Below are 14,869 nucleotides of genomic sequence, written 5' to 3' on the forward strand. Positions count from 1 at the left end.
CTTAAGACTTACGACAATATCGAATACATTTGACTTTGAAATTGGAGGAAAAGCTGTGTGGTGTAAGACTGGCCTTAAGCCTGATTTATGCTTCTTCGTCACGTCAACGGCGTATTCGAAGTTCTCTGTCGAGGGAACACGTTGCTCTGCATTTCACCGCCATGCTGCTAGGGGGGTGTGGCTGTGTGTGTATGCGGTTTCAGAAGGGTCACATCCGAATCCTTGTTTATCTTACGGTCACAGTAAACAATGGCGACCGAGGTGGAGGAGGAGGAGTTGTAAAGGTGGTCATATTTCCTAATCTCCTTGATTATTCTCTCTTCGACTTCATCCGTCGTTTAAACACTCGCACCGCTCCACAAAAACTTTAAAAATGGCGGTGTTGCAGGACCAGAAAAAGCAACTGTTGGAAATGACATTTTGAGCGGACCAATCACAGCCCTTGCGGTCCGCGTCGCCGTGACACATAGTTAGGATTTTTTTGAGGTGTGCGTCAGGCTATGGCATAGGGGTCCAGAGGGCTACGCGTAGCTACGCCATCGACGCGACACAGAAGCATAAATCAGGCTTTAGTTGTATCGGATGGAGAACAGGGCAGGAAATCAGAAATTGAGAATAAAAGAAAGGGAAAGGAGGAAAAAGAGCAGTCAAATTTAAACCTCAACCCCCTGCTTGGAGGACTAATGCGGACTTAAGCGCTAGGTCACCAAAATGTTGTGTTGTTTTTTTTTTTTTTCTTAGTTTTTATGATGCAAATTCTCCTATTTACTTTAAAGGTCAGTTCATTGTAATTCAACTTTTTCATTACATAATTTTGGTAGAGATGCACAAGCTCTTCCAGAGAAAATGTTGCACCCACAAATACATAGCCATGTTTTACTAGAGTTCATCTGGATTGTTACCAAAGACTGTATAAAAGAAGTGAAAGCAGCAACAGTAACATCACCTATTGGTCAGCAGACTACTGCTTTGAAGGCCTGGAGAGGCATTTGCTGTTTATCATATTGGTTATGTCATATTTTGTTTGTTTTTTGTGTGTTTCTTTGTTAATAGACAGCCTCCATTCACAATGCTCCATTTTTATCCAGGCTGACCGGTCATTATCAGTACGTTTACATAACAGTTATGCCTTCCTACCATCATGACTTCATTAGGATCTTCAACAAGACCACGTTCCGTATTTGCAAACACCAGGGAAAATCTATTTTTAGCCACATTACTTTTGTCCATCACATGGACAAAAGTATTGGTATCCCTGACCATTACACCAAAATGTCTTGACTGTGGAATATCCAGCAGGGAGGAAATTTCATGAAACATCTTATTGCAAAGGTGGCATCCATCACAGGACCAGCCTTGAAGTCACTGGGCTCTTCAGGATGGAGTCTGCATAGCTAGGTGCTTGATTTTATACACCAGTGGCAACAGGTCTGATTGAAACACCTGAATTCAGTAATACTTTTGTCAGTATAGTGTAGTTACCATCGGACTTTCTTCAGAATAATCATGCTCACAAGTTGGCAAGTAGCTTAGCTGTCTAGTAAGGCAGATAGTGAAAATATGGAACAACTTTGTAGCTTTCAAATTTTGTACATGCCCCAAGCTTTACTTTTCTATCAAAAGGGAGTTCGTGTTATCCTTCTGTCTCATGGTGATATTTGAAGGCAGACAACAACACAACTTCTGATACGCTTGGCATTTATTCTGTTTGACTTCTGGGTCAGAGCCCAGCACAGAGGCTGTGGAGCATGCACAGAATACTGAGGCCAGTCCTCTAACCCCATTATGTAGATATGTTAGTCTGACTCCAAGAAATACAATTTAGTACCATTTCAGCAGGACTAACATGTTTACATGTATTTTAAAAGTCCAGTTCTAGCCAGCCTAAGACGATAAGTAACTTTTTATTACTGCATGTAAAAATGCTGATTGAATTTTCAGTCACATATAGCCCATGCACTGAAGTTAATCACAAGACACAAAAAAACATTGTATGGCAGAAGACTGTAATTTGGCTACTCAGCATGTAAACTATTAAAAATGTTGAGTGAGGGCATAAATCAACTAAGATTATATACAAAATTGTATAAAACATCTTATTTACATGACTGTGCTTTTTTGCATCCAGTACTGCCGCCCCCTGGCTTGGCTAGTGTTTGAAACTAGGAGGATAAATCCTTCCTCTGATACTATCTGTGATCCTGATGAGTTAAACACAGAGCGCCAAAGTCATCTGTTGATAATGATAACACTGTGTGGGATGTTGTTAATGATGTGATTTATTTTGTTGTATAGGAAGACTATGAGGTGACACCCGATGAAAAAAGAAAAAGCAGAGGGGAAGAGATCATCCAGACCTTTCTCTCAAAACAAGTGAGATTCATTCTTATTTATTTATTTCTAAAATTGAATTACAGCTCTTCTCAAGCGTGTAGCTGAAAACATTTAGTCTTTATATTTATGTTGAAATGTTACACATAGACAGTAATGTTACACCCTTCACTAATGCTGTGTATCTATGACTCTATGAGCACGGATGTATGCTTCTCTGTAGCCTGATGTGTATAATAAAAAGAAATGTATTGATGCGCGTGTGCACATATGTCACTGTGTTTACATGTGTTGATGTAGTCACCTCAGCATGTCGACATAGCGGAGGCTTTTGCAGACCAGTGCAGAGAGAACCTCAAGCTCAGTCCATGTAAGGAGATCTTCAGCAACTGCTCTAAGTGAGTTCTCTATTAATTTTTAATGTCCTCTTACCTGTCTGTTGGATGCTCACCTTTTTTTGGGGGGGAAAAGCCTGGACTGTTGTTTAGAGTCAGAGTTTTCTGTGTCTTTTAATCTGGCTACATCACCATGGTAAGTGAGTGAAAAGAGTCAGATTCATGTTTTAAAATCAGCGCAGGACAGTGATCATCAACTGACGGCCCAGGGGCCAAATCCGGCCCCCCCAAAGCTCCCAATCTGGCCCACGAACGATGATTAAATTCATAAAATGTGAGGTAAAAAAATATGTTTTTGGTTTATGGGGGTTATTTATTAAACCAAACTCAAAATGATCAACATTGCAAGAATTATATCAGGAATTACTTAATGCTTGAACCATTGCTGATTTTATTTTAAATATATTGATAATTTTTGTCTGGTTATTTGTTTGGTTATTTTTCCTCTTTCTGGAAGCGTCAAAAAATGTGTTTAAGTTCCACTTTGATTTTGGCACGCACAGACAGCCTCAAGCAGAAAGCCTGAATTAACAAAGTTCATATCCAGCTTTACAGCACCAATACCTTTAACTAGAGCTTTGCTGAGCCCACGGACCCAAAGACAGCTGGGTATGCTGAGCTCGCCTTGCGGTACAACCCCCCTGCTCTCTCTTTGCCTGAACTTTCTTCTTTTTACATATTGCATAAGCACAGATATTGTTATGTGATTTTTATCTTGTATCAGCTGTTAACTCTCTGTGCCTGGCGTTTTGATTGTGTGTGTGTGTTGTGTGTATTTTTGTGTGCTGTGTGTGGGAGCAGAGCTGTACATGACTACCTGAGTGGAGATCCATTCTCAGACTACCAGAAGAGCATGTACTATGACCGATTCCTGCAGTGGAAGGTGCTGGAGAGGTACGAACATGAGTTGTGTCAGTGGAATTTTATGTAAGATGTTTCTCTGTGATTTTGATTTTTTTTCTGTCCTGATTTCAGTTGAGATTCATAGAATAGATTCATTTCTTTTTATTCCTGGAATTCTTCAACCTTTGAAGACATTTTCCATTCTGACTTCAAGTTTTGCTAAATCAAGTGGTTAAAAACCATGTCTGTTCAAAACAGCGGTTTACCTGAAATTCTACCTTTTTTGTTACGTTTTCATTTACACTCAGGGCTGTCTTTTTTCAGCTAGAGCTGGGGTTTTAGTTCAGGTGGAAGGATTTATGAACAGTTACAAAAACCCGTCAGTTTTGGCACAAAACATTCAGGTTTCTGCTAGAAAGCTGATGATGTACTACAGGAGTTTCACCTCATTGTGTAACAATGACCCAAGGCGTAAATCCAAATCTGGAAATCTTTTATCTTCTTCTGACCAGAAGAAGATAAAAGATTTGGGATGGCCCAGCCAGATCTCCAAAAAGAACAAATGCTGTAAAGAAATAATAAGGTGCGTTAATAAAGTATTATTACTTTTTTATTTTACTAGTTCCCCCTAAATGATTTTGTTTGCAACTGAATTGCATGTCAAATTATGCAATTCACCTTTAAACTGACCATTGCATGGTCAAATTAAGGGTGGAAAAGGTATTTTATTATTATTTTTTTAAATCACAAAAACGTGGCATTTCAACAGGGGTGTGTAGACTTTTTTATAGCCACTGTATGCATATTGAATAAATGAAAATAGCTGAGAGACTGCTTTGAATGCCTTGCTTGTCAGATAAATGATTATATATTATTTTATTGCATAAATGGCGATGATGTAGTGAAGAGAAAGACACGTTTTATCTAGGAAGTACATAGTAATAGTAGTGTTAAACTGAATGTAGAAAAATTAAAGCGTTTAAAAAGATACAAATCAATATACAGATGAGAAACTTGACTTTAAAGGATCAGACTTTCCTAAGAGGCTCCTGATGGCTGCAGACAGGAACATATTTTATGCAGAGTGCACAGAGTCAGCTGGAAGTAAACAGCAGGCTTTCAGAGCAGTTTCAGAGCAGCCCTGATTGTATCCGTGTCTGGAAAGTAAAATTGCTTACAAAAGGCCCCACCCTCTGTACAGGAAACAGACTCAGGATGGTATTGAGTTCTGCAGATAATATCTCCATCCTAATCGATACTACATGAGCATCTATTAATGGGATCTGCTGTGTCTGTGTTCTGTCAGGCAACCAGTCACAAAGGACACGTTCAGACAGTACCGAGTACTAGGGAAAGGGGGATTCGGAGAGGTGAGAGATGCCGTTTTTGATAATGATTGAAGAATTGTGCCTTGAATGAACAGATATATTTAAAAATAAGCCTTTGTTTTTCCTCTCAGGTGTGTGCCTGCCAGGTCCGAGCTACGGGGAAGATGTACGCCTGCAAGAAGCTGGAGAAGAAGCGGATAAAGAAGAGGAAAGGAGAGTCCATGGCTCTCAACGAGAAGCAGATTTTAGAGAAAGTCAACAGTAGATTTGTTGTGAGTTCACATAATGTAAAGAGTTTAATCAGCTCTCATGTCTGATTCTCCACTAACACCTTCTGCTATGTTCTCTTCTGCCAGGTGAGCTTAGCGTATGCATATGAGACCAAAGACGCTCTGTGTCTGGTGCTGACCATCATGAATGGCGGAGACCTGAAGTTTCACATCTACAACATGGGAACACCAGGCTTCGAGAAGGACCGAGTCCAATTTTACGCTGCTCAGATCTGCTGTGGACTCGAGCATTTGCACATGGAGTCCATCGTCTACAGGTAAGACTGGCTACATGCATGGGATAGTCAGGCTATAGTTGCCTGCAAATTCTACAAACTCTGTCTGCAGTACTTTCTGTTCAGTGTTTTCTGTGACAAATGGCACACCCTGGATGGATGCGTATCTGAAGAGCTCAAGGTGCCCTGAGCATCAGGAGACGATAATAGGAAAACTATGAGTTTGCAAGGGTATAGCATTTAAACAACAGATTACTTTGCCTGTATGATGTTATTGTTCACTTCACTTGTTTTTCTTCTTTGACCCTCTGACTAGCTAATGGCCTGTGCGGGATGTAATGATGATATAGTGATGAGCTTTACATTCAGAAGCTTGTGCATTGTGTTGTATTTTGAAGTTGACAGGATGCTTTGCACATTCTTCCTCTTGTTTGGGTCGATCTGCTCTGTGTGGATCAACACGTTTTTGCAGCAGCCTCCGAGCAGAGTGGCATTTGTGGCAAGCGCTACAGATGGACCAGATTGTATTCAGTAGAACTGCAAAGACTGACTAGAGAAAAAGCCGTTTGCTCCAGAGTGCAGTTTGCCTGCAGATAGCTGAGAGACTGAATATGTGGAATTTGAGGGTTATAGCTGAGTTAGGCCGGCCACACACTACAGGATTTTAAGCCCGATTTGGGGCAAGGTTTTCCTCCCCCAACGATCATGGGGGTGCATCCTGAGAGGAGCCTTGTTGCAAACGACTGTTTGCCGGATAAATCCTTGTGTGTGGTGTCAACACGATTGTTTTACCGCTCCAAATCAAATCGTAGCCTCCAAAACCCTGAATCGTAAATATCAAACACATTTAATATTTATGATTCTAGGTTGTAGTGCCTCTGACAGAGTACCCACAACAACCGATGAGAGTGAGCAGATGGGGTGGCATCATAACCATATCATACGTACTTTCACCACTCACAACCATAAACACAGATTTAACTTAATTCCAGCCAGGATTTCATCCCATCTTTCCCATGTTTAATGATTTTTGCTTCACCTGTAACACATGCCAGGGCAGCCTGTTGTGGAGGAACAGCAAGAGGGTATCGACAGACATCTTTGTTTTTTTTCTGAAGTCACATGATCATCGAGGTCGTTGGCATGTCGGCAGGTGTGTCGTCCCTAGTGATCTGACAGTCTGGCTGAGTCGTCTAGTGTGTGCGTTCAGAGGATTAAAGATGGAAAGTCTTTTGAAATTGTCCTTATATCTGTGTTCTCCCACGGTTTTAAAACCATTTCACATTTAAAAATCATGTAGTGTGTGACTGGCCTTAGGCGATGTAACCAGACTGCTGTCCTTGTTCTTGTTGAACATGCACAGCAAGATTGAGCATGATAGGAGCATGTCCAACTCCTGTCATGCTCAATTTTAGCTAGCTACTATGGATTTTCCTCCACTTGGCAAGCAGCTAATGTTTTATGTCAACTAGACAAGTTATGGACAAAATGTACTGCTTTTACTCACTGCTTTTTGCACAAATGCAATGCACACTGTCCCTACAACTATTGGTGATATCTGACAACAGACAGCAGTTCAGCTTTTGTGACGCATAGCATTTATTCTATAAAACTTTCAGGTCAAATCGCACAAGAAGACTAAAGAGCATGCACAGAACATCTTCCAGTTGACCTTGCTATCAAGTTAGCAAGCAGCTAACTGGTTGTATGTTGAAAACCTGAACAAACTTTGCATTTTGTACACACTCTCGTCTTCACTTTTGGCACAAAATGAGATGAATGCCATATTCTAGTGTCTGATAATATTCAGACAGCAAAGGTAGATGATAACACGACTCCTACTACATTGAGCATTTATTGCTGTTGATCTTCCGGGTCAAACTCTGTGCAAAAACTGTTGCTCATGTGCAGAACTAGTCCAGTCCAGTCTGACTGAGATGTATAGATACAAGACTAAATCACTTTGCAATTGCATTATCTATGTGTGTAAGTCCCACTTTGAGAAATTCATTTTCATACAGTTTCAGTTGAACTAACGTGTTTATGTGCATTTAAACAGTCAAATTTTAGTAGAACGAATACAATATATGTTTTTTTCTAGCTGCATGTAATCAGACTTCTTATTGTATTTTATTGCATTTAATCAGGTTTTAAATTTTCAATATGAAAGACTTGTTTGACTTTTTGCTGTGTTTTTGTAGGGATCTAAAACCAGAGAATATCCTATTAGATGACAATGGTGAGCATTCGACTCATGTTTCTCTTTCATGCTTTGCAACATTTTAATTTTCGTTCTTCACACGACTTTAAAATCTGGTGAAATTTGAATAATTTTAATGTCTCATGCTAACATGTTCTCCACTGGTACGCTGCAGGACACATCCGTATCTCTGACCTGGGCCTGGCCATCAAGGTGCCTGAAGGAGAGCTCATCAGAGGCAGAGTGGGGACTGTGGGCTACATGGGTAAGAAAAACTTCAATAAACATTATCATGAGTGAATTTCTCATTACAATCAGCTATTTATGAACGCACTTTCATTGTTTCTCTCTCCAGCTCCAGAGGTGATAAACAATGAAAAGTATGCCATGAGTCCTGACTGGTGGGGGCTGGGCTGCCTCGTTTACGAGATGACTGCTGGACGATCGCCCTTCCGCGCCCGCAAAGAGCGAGTTAAGCGGGAGGAGGTAGAGAGGAGGGTGCAGGAAGAGGAGGAGGAGTACAACGACAAGTTTACAGAGGACACAAAGGCCATCTGCAGAATGGTGATTGTTTGATGGAAAAATAAAAAGGTGTATGTGTGTGTGGATGGGGAGAGATGGAGGAATGATGAATAATTTGATGACTCATCTCTGCTGCTGCTCACCCAGCTGCTGACCAAAGACCCGAAGCAGAGGCTGGGGTGCCATGCGGACGGAGCAGCGGGCGTCAAGGCCCACTCGTTCTTCAAAAACATCAACTTCAAGAGGCTGGAGGCTGGAATAGTGAAGCCTCCCTTTGTGCCTGATGTGAGTAATTTATACTCCTGAAAAATCAATCCCTCTGCAAAAACATGCTCTGAAAGTCTTCTAAAAATCCTTTTGTTTCAATCTTTTATGCCAACCAGTCTTTCAAAATGGGTTATGCAGAAAAAATATGCTTATCAAGAACAGCAACTGCAGCTCCATGATTATAAATTCACCATTAAGACAAACTGAACTCCCATCACTATTTTCCTCTAATTCCTTCTTCTCTGCCCTCTCCTAGCCTCGGGCCGTGTACTGTAAGGACGTTTTGGACATAGAGCAGTTCTCCACAGTCAAGGGAGTCAATTTGGACCAAACTGACAATGACTTCTACTCCAAATTTGCTACAGGCAGTGTTTCCATCCCATGGCAGAATGAGGTAATCATGTGCACTTAATATGACATTTTTAAACGCCCGGTGCAGTTTGTTTAACTGCTGGGAGAACTGGCTCACCAAAGTTCACCAAATCTGCTCTCTTTTTCATGTTTTTTTTCTTTTTTACCTTCTCTTTTTCCCTCTTATTTAATCTCTTTCCTTTTATTCCTCCTATCTCCCTTTCATTCCTTCTTTTTTCTATTTACTTTATCTCCTCTAATTTTTTTAATTGTAATTTATCTCCTATTTTATTTCCTCTTTTTCCTTCTTCTTCTGAGCGTATTCCAATTTCTCTTGTATTTCCTGCTCTTCCTTTTTCCTCTTCTCCTCTCCTTTTTTTTCAAATTCAATCATCTGCTGAAATTTCTTGTAACTCATCTCTTTCCTGTCTTCTCCTTTCCTCTATTCCTCTTCTTATTTTTTATCTCCTCTATCTCTCTTCTCTTCTAATCCCTGCTATCCTCATTTCTTTCCTGTGATTTAATTTCCTTTCCTTTTTTATTTTGTCTCCCTTTCTTTTCTTTCCTTTTAAATCTCCTCCTTTGTTATTTTGTCTTTTTCCTTCCTCTTCCTTTGTCTTATTATTCAATCTTCCTCCCTCAATCTCTTTCCTTGATGTATTGTAACACATCTCTTTTTGTCCTCTTCTTTCCTTTCCACCATTTCTCTCCACTCCTCATATTAATCTTATATTATCTCCTTTTCCCTTCTCTTTTTCCTTTCCCTTTCCTTTCTTTTCCTTTCCTTTCCTTTCCTTTCATCTCTCGTTCTCCCCTCTCCTCACATCTAGATGATAGAAACTGAGTGCTTCAGAGATTTGAATGTATTTGGGCCTCCTGGGACGAGACCTCCGGATCTGGACTGGAATCAGCCACCAGAGCCGCCCAGACGCAGCCTGCTGGACAGGATTTTCAGGAGGCATGTAAGTGAACAGACAAACATGCCTCTACACCCCTACATCCATGTATGAATAAGATAAATTCTTAAAAATCCTCTCCTCTCTTTCAGCACCCAGAGGTGTCTATTTCCCACAGCCGCGTGCAGTCTTCCAGTGTAAACTCTGTGGACTCCATGTCCAACTCTGCCCCCTAGTGGCACAGTGACAGCGTGGGAGCCACACACACACACAAAGGGAAGGAACTCCAAGGGGCTTCCCCGCTGCTGATTGGTTCACAGCTGGGACCTGAGCAGCAGCCGGAGACAGCCTGTCTAAGAGCCTAAATGGTCAGCCCCGGGGGGGTGGGGGGGTGACCGGGCCCTGAGACCTTGGACATTTGTATTGGGATGATCAATGTTGCAGAGACGTTTGGAAATATTTGGACAAACTTTACTTACCCTCAGGATCGTTGGACTTCAGAACAGAGCCACTGACGTTGAAGAAAACAGGAAAAGGATAGAAAACAAGCTAATATTCAGGGGATCCACTGTAAAATGAAGACCACCACAGGGAATGGAAGATGGAGTCTTGGCGATTTTTTCTTTTTTTGCCAGACAAGGAATTTCTTTTCCACTGTTTTCCAGTCCTTCTTACTTTCTGGCCTTTATCTTCTACCAGTATCTCTTCATCTGTACATCCACATCTTCTACAAGTGTCTACAACTCTTCCTTATACTTTTTCTTTCTCTATATTTCCACCTCCCATACCTCAGATCACTCCTAAACATTCAAAACAAATCACCTCGACAACCTCAACACATTATATACATTGCCTTGCGAACACTCAGGCCAAAGATTACAGCTTAGTTTTTGTGATACTATTGTCATGTTGATTTCTTGGTTTTTGAAGGCTGTTGTTTAGAACCACAGGAGGGTCAGAGTGTGTGATCCTTTCTCTTTATATGAGCCTGCAGACACGTCATACTGCTTAAAGCACACATTCATTACACACTCAGATAGACATGCTCAGACAGAATTGTGAGAATTGTATTGTGTTATCATTGCATGGACAAGTGTAAGTATGGACAGCTGTATCCCTAATAGCTTCTGCATACCTTATTCCATCTACATCATCATTGTATACAACACACAGACTCCCAGTCTCCCTCAGTTTACAGTGTAACTTTATATTTGACATTATGTGGGGAAAAAATTGTAATATGCTGTACAGAACCAGAAATCTCTTCTTTTGTTTATTTGCTCAGTTTTACCGCACAGCCTCCATTCACATTAATCCCATGGCCACCATTTTCCTTGAGTCAAAGTCAGGGTAGGAAGCTCAAATGTTATGTTGCACTGCTTAATTGCAGGTTTAAAACCCTATAAATTGACATTAATATGAAAATCATTCAGCTGCTTTTTGACTGGTCAAGAACTGAAGGAGTCGTGGAGAGTAATGCTGCCTTAAAATGAGAATTAGGGAAATCATGTACAGGAACGTCTTTGCAAATTGGAGCAGTATGGGAGCATTGGTGATCATGGAGCTCAACAGTGCCTGCCCACTTTTTTTGGCAGCTCTGGTTCTGAAAGTAAATTTCCCATTTAAATCTTCCAAACTGATATAGACACTTATGTACCTTATATGTACCTTTTTACTGTTCACATTTGAAACGATATTGTTAAAAATGCATTGTAGTTTCATATAGCTTCATACAACGGCAACATGTTTTGTCACCAACAGCTGACAGTCATCGAGATTTGATTCTGTCAATATTGGTTTAATATAAATTCTTTATACTGAAGCTGAAATTTACTGAACTGAGGAGATGACCAAGTGAATCAAGGATATTGGTATCATTCATTTGTTTTAAGAGGAACTGGTTGGTGAAATAAGAATCTCAGAAAACTCTGCTTCCTAAAGGGAGAAATGTTAAATGTCTTGCTGGGCTCTACAGCATCTTTATAGTATAATGGTCATGTTGCAACTCTTTTAACATGGAGTGCAACATGATCATGCCCCATTACCGTGCAAATACTGTTACACAGCTAATAAAGCTAGCTAAATATTCTTGTGTATGTTATCTGAGGTATTTTCTCCATTTTTCTCTCTCCAGTAGAAGTTGGAGAATAATATCCTGTTTGAGTAGTAAGAGATGACATTTATGTTTTAATCTCTAAAATGCTCCAACAACCAGGAATAGCATATGTTACAAAGCAAAGTCCTGTTTAGAGAGAAAGGATTAGAAGTCGCACCACGCAGAGTATCATGGAGGCTAGGGATAAGGTGAATAAAACAACCACATTTTAAGATAAAAGTGATCATTTGTGGTTAACAGTTACGTCTGCTTGAGGTTAGCAAGCTAACTGTAACATTAATCAGGTATTGGTAAACAGCTATTGTAGCTGATTCTTAATATGAAGTGCTGATTATTTTTTAACTCAATCAAAAAGCTCTTAATGTCCGCAATATTTCAACTTTTACTCAGTTATTTGCATTTGCAAACCAGGAATACACTAAAAGATTCAGGAACCATTCCTTTTTGTTAGCTAGCTTACATTACATTAGCTGAAGTGGCTGCATGCTAAGCTGCTTGACTTAGCTGCTACCTGAGTTTTTTGTTGGCTAACCCTGAAATATGATTCAAAATCCCTCATTATGTTCACTACTTTGGCTTTTCATTTAATAAAAAAACAGGTGTAAAATTAACATTTAAAAGCACTATGTGATACAGTAGTAAAGGCTACTGAGGTCATCTTAAAGGAAGCTAGGAAGTTATTATGCTAATGCTAGCTGATCTGACATATTTCTCTAGAATGGGTTTTATGTGTTCACAGTTTTCAAACCTGGAAATACCGTCACAGTATCAGACAGCATGAGGTTTTGAGCTTAAACCCTCGTGCATTTTTTAACATTAGCTACTTTGTGGATAAGCTAGCTAGGGATTTGTTGAATGCTATTGTAGGCTAGTTGTATTATTTTGCTTCATGTCCCTCTGGATAATCACAGAACGTTGTCTTTTCAGTCGCTGATCAGTTAGAAAACTACCAGTGGCAACATTTCTCCCCCCAGATTCACTTTTTTTATTTATTCTAACATTGCTACAGCCTTTGAGCTTCACGCCCTCAGTGCTGGAGGAAAATGGCCGCCGCACGAATACAGTGGATGGATAGTGGAGAACACATGCACTCAGCCTGACTTACAAGTTGCACAATTTCAAATGCTGTCTTGCTGTTTCTTCACCAAATGAGAAATGTTTTTACCTCTGATCTTTAAGGCACATTATTGTAACTGTATTGTCAAACGCCTCTTGTTTTCTACATCCCTAACTAAAGTGGTCTTGTTCTCCCAAAATGCCTTTTCCATGTAAAAGATATTGCTGCATAGCCATGGTTGTCTTTTCTATGTTGCCCCCTTTACAGTTACTCTGCTCTTCAAAATGCCTCACAAACCTAAAGGGTCTTCCTCAACAGTTATCAAAGACACAGGGTATCTAAAGTGGATGTTTTCTGAATCTTTTTTAATCCACATCATGTAGGAGAGAGCGAGGAGGAAGCGGGAGAAACACCACAAAGAGACGTGGCCTTCTCGCAGCACAGCCAGTCTAAAGGGAAGAAGAGCTCAGTCTTCTTCGCTTGTTTCAAGAATGTGACATTTTCTGTTTCTGAGTTAGTCCATGCAGTAATTTTAATCATCCTCACAAATCTCACATTAAGCCTGTTTTTTTTTTCTTTCTGTATGTACTAATATGAAAAAGGAAAAAAAACTGAATCAGACTGAAGTGCCTCCTTGTTAGTACGATCTCCCAGACAATGCTCACACAGACATCAGCACTTTGTTTATTCTCTGACTGTCATGCTCTGTTTGTTTCGCCGGGGAACACATCAACACAGACACACACAGTCTCGCACAGTTTGTTGGAAGGGAAATGAGGGGAAGGATGGTAAATGATGGTGAGGAGAGGGTCAATTAGGGGAATTCTCCTTCTTAATGTGATGTACAGAAAAGTGCTGAGTGCATGTGAAAGCCAGACCCACTGTGTCTTTCAAGTCCCAATAAACTCTGTGCTATAGTTTGAGTACTCCACAGTATGACTGTCTCTTTATTTACGCCTCATCGGTCCACAGAGCACTTTCTGTTTATGGAAATGATTGAGATCTTTTTTATTCTCACCACTGTTACAGATATCAGATACAGAATGATAAACCACAAAAAGCAGCTTGAAATAAAAGTACATGAAGACAGATTTTTAGTAGATGTGTATGCCTATGTGCTAGCTGTAGCTGAGGCCGTAAGCTTTACTGCATGTTTTTGGATTGTACATCCAACTCAAGAATGCTTTAGGAGATATTCTTCAACTTTGCACAAATGGTCTGAATAGATGTAAGGTCAAGGTCATAAGACTGCTTGCTTGTGACTTTGCACAAATGTCCACTTTGACTTTGGGAGGATCTGACTAGATTTTGAGGGTCAAAGGTCAAGGTCATTGGGCCTCACTTTTACTGCTTGCCTTTAAGATCACTACGAATCACACTACCACAGAAACAGCCCAACTTTTAACCATTATCCATCACTGGACTCATCCATTTTCTGTAAGTTGCGGAGGCATACATGCAGGGCCCCATAAGGGACATGAGCTGAAAATAGTAAAAATATAATTTTCTGGTGCACGTGCAAAACTGTGACACACTTACAGGAAACTGTCTTGTACTCACAAGATCATTTCTGGTGAGCATGAGAACATTTCTTGGGAGCAAACTTTCTGGTGAGCCCACATACAGTATCTCATAAGCATGAAAAAGTCTTGCATGCCTACCAGAATATATATTTTTCCACCAGTGTCCCTTTAAGGGCACTGTACATGTAACTGTCAGGCTGTAGTGCTGGTTATTTTGAATAAATTATTTTAGGAAAACACCTCATCTTTATGTATGAGTAGTGTTATTACTCATTAGTCAAGTTATACAGGCATTTTAAAACTTCACAGGTTCTAAAAATGGTCCTGAAGAGACATTTAATATGGCTCTAATGTTACTAATGAGATCAAATTCACAGTTTACTGTATGGAAAAAAAAATCTGTGAAACCTGATTAAAACAAACTTGTGTAAATTGCATTCTAAAGTCAAGAGGATATTTCCAAGTTTAACAGCATTTTTAAATGCTATAAACTAGAACTTTACTAAAACCCTTAAAATAAAAAAAAAAACACAAG

At 40.0% G+C, this 14,869-nt stretch overlaps 1 protein-coding gene across 2 annotated transcripts in view; it reads left to right on the forward strand.

Moving 5' to 3' along the window:
* Window positions 1–13,747, forward strand: part of grk5l (G protein-coupled receptor kinase 5 like) — a 55,546-nt gene extending 41,799 nt beyond the window's left edge. For both annotated transcript variants that reach the window (XM_041787213.1, XM_041787211.1), the window contains exons 4-16: window positions 2,296–2,373; window positions 2,632–2,729; window positions 3,528–3,620; window positions 4,876–4,939; window positions 5,029–5,169; window positions 5,254–5,444; window positions 7,604–7,641; window positions 7,778–7,867; window positions 7,958–8,166; window positions 8,272–8,409; window positions 8,648–8,785; window positions 9,573–9,704; window positions 9,791–13,747. In XM_041787213.1, coding sequence (XP_041643147.1) covers window positions 2,296–2,373; window positions 2,632–2,729; window positions 3,528–3,620; window positions 4,876–4,939; window positions 5,029–5,169; window positions 5,254–5,444; window positions 7,604–7,641; window positions 7,778–7,867; window positions 7,958–8,166; window positions 8,272–8,409; window positions 8,648–8,785; window positions 9,573–9,704; window positions 9,791–9,874 — 1,494 coding nt within the window. In that variant the 3' untranslated portion in view covers window positions 9,875–13,747. The remainder of the gene's footprint in view (window positions 1–2,295; window positions 2,374–2,631; window positions 2,730–3,527; window positions 3,621–4,875; window positions 4,940–5,028; window positions 5,170–5,253; window positions 5,445–7,603; window positions 7,642–7,777; window positions 7,868–7,957; window positions 8,167–8,271; window positions 8,410–8,647; window positions 8,786–9,572; window positions 9,705–9,790) is intronic.
* Window positions 13,748–14,869: the final 1,122 nt, after the last annotated feature.

This window comes from Cheilinus undulatus, linkage group 5, assembly GCF_018320785.1.
Source record: "Cheilinus undulatus linkage group 5, ASM1832078v1, whole genome shotgun sequence".
NCBI lineage: Eukaryota > Metazoa > Chordata > Actinopteri > Labriformes > Labridae > Cheilinus > Cheilinus undulatus.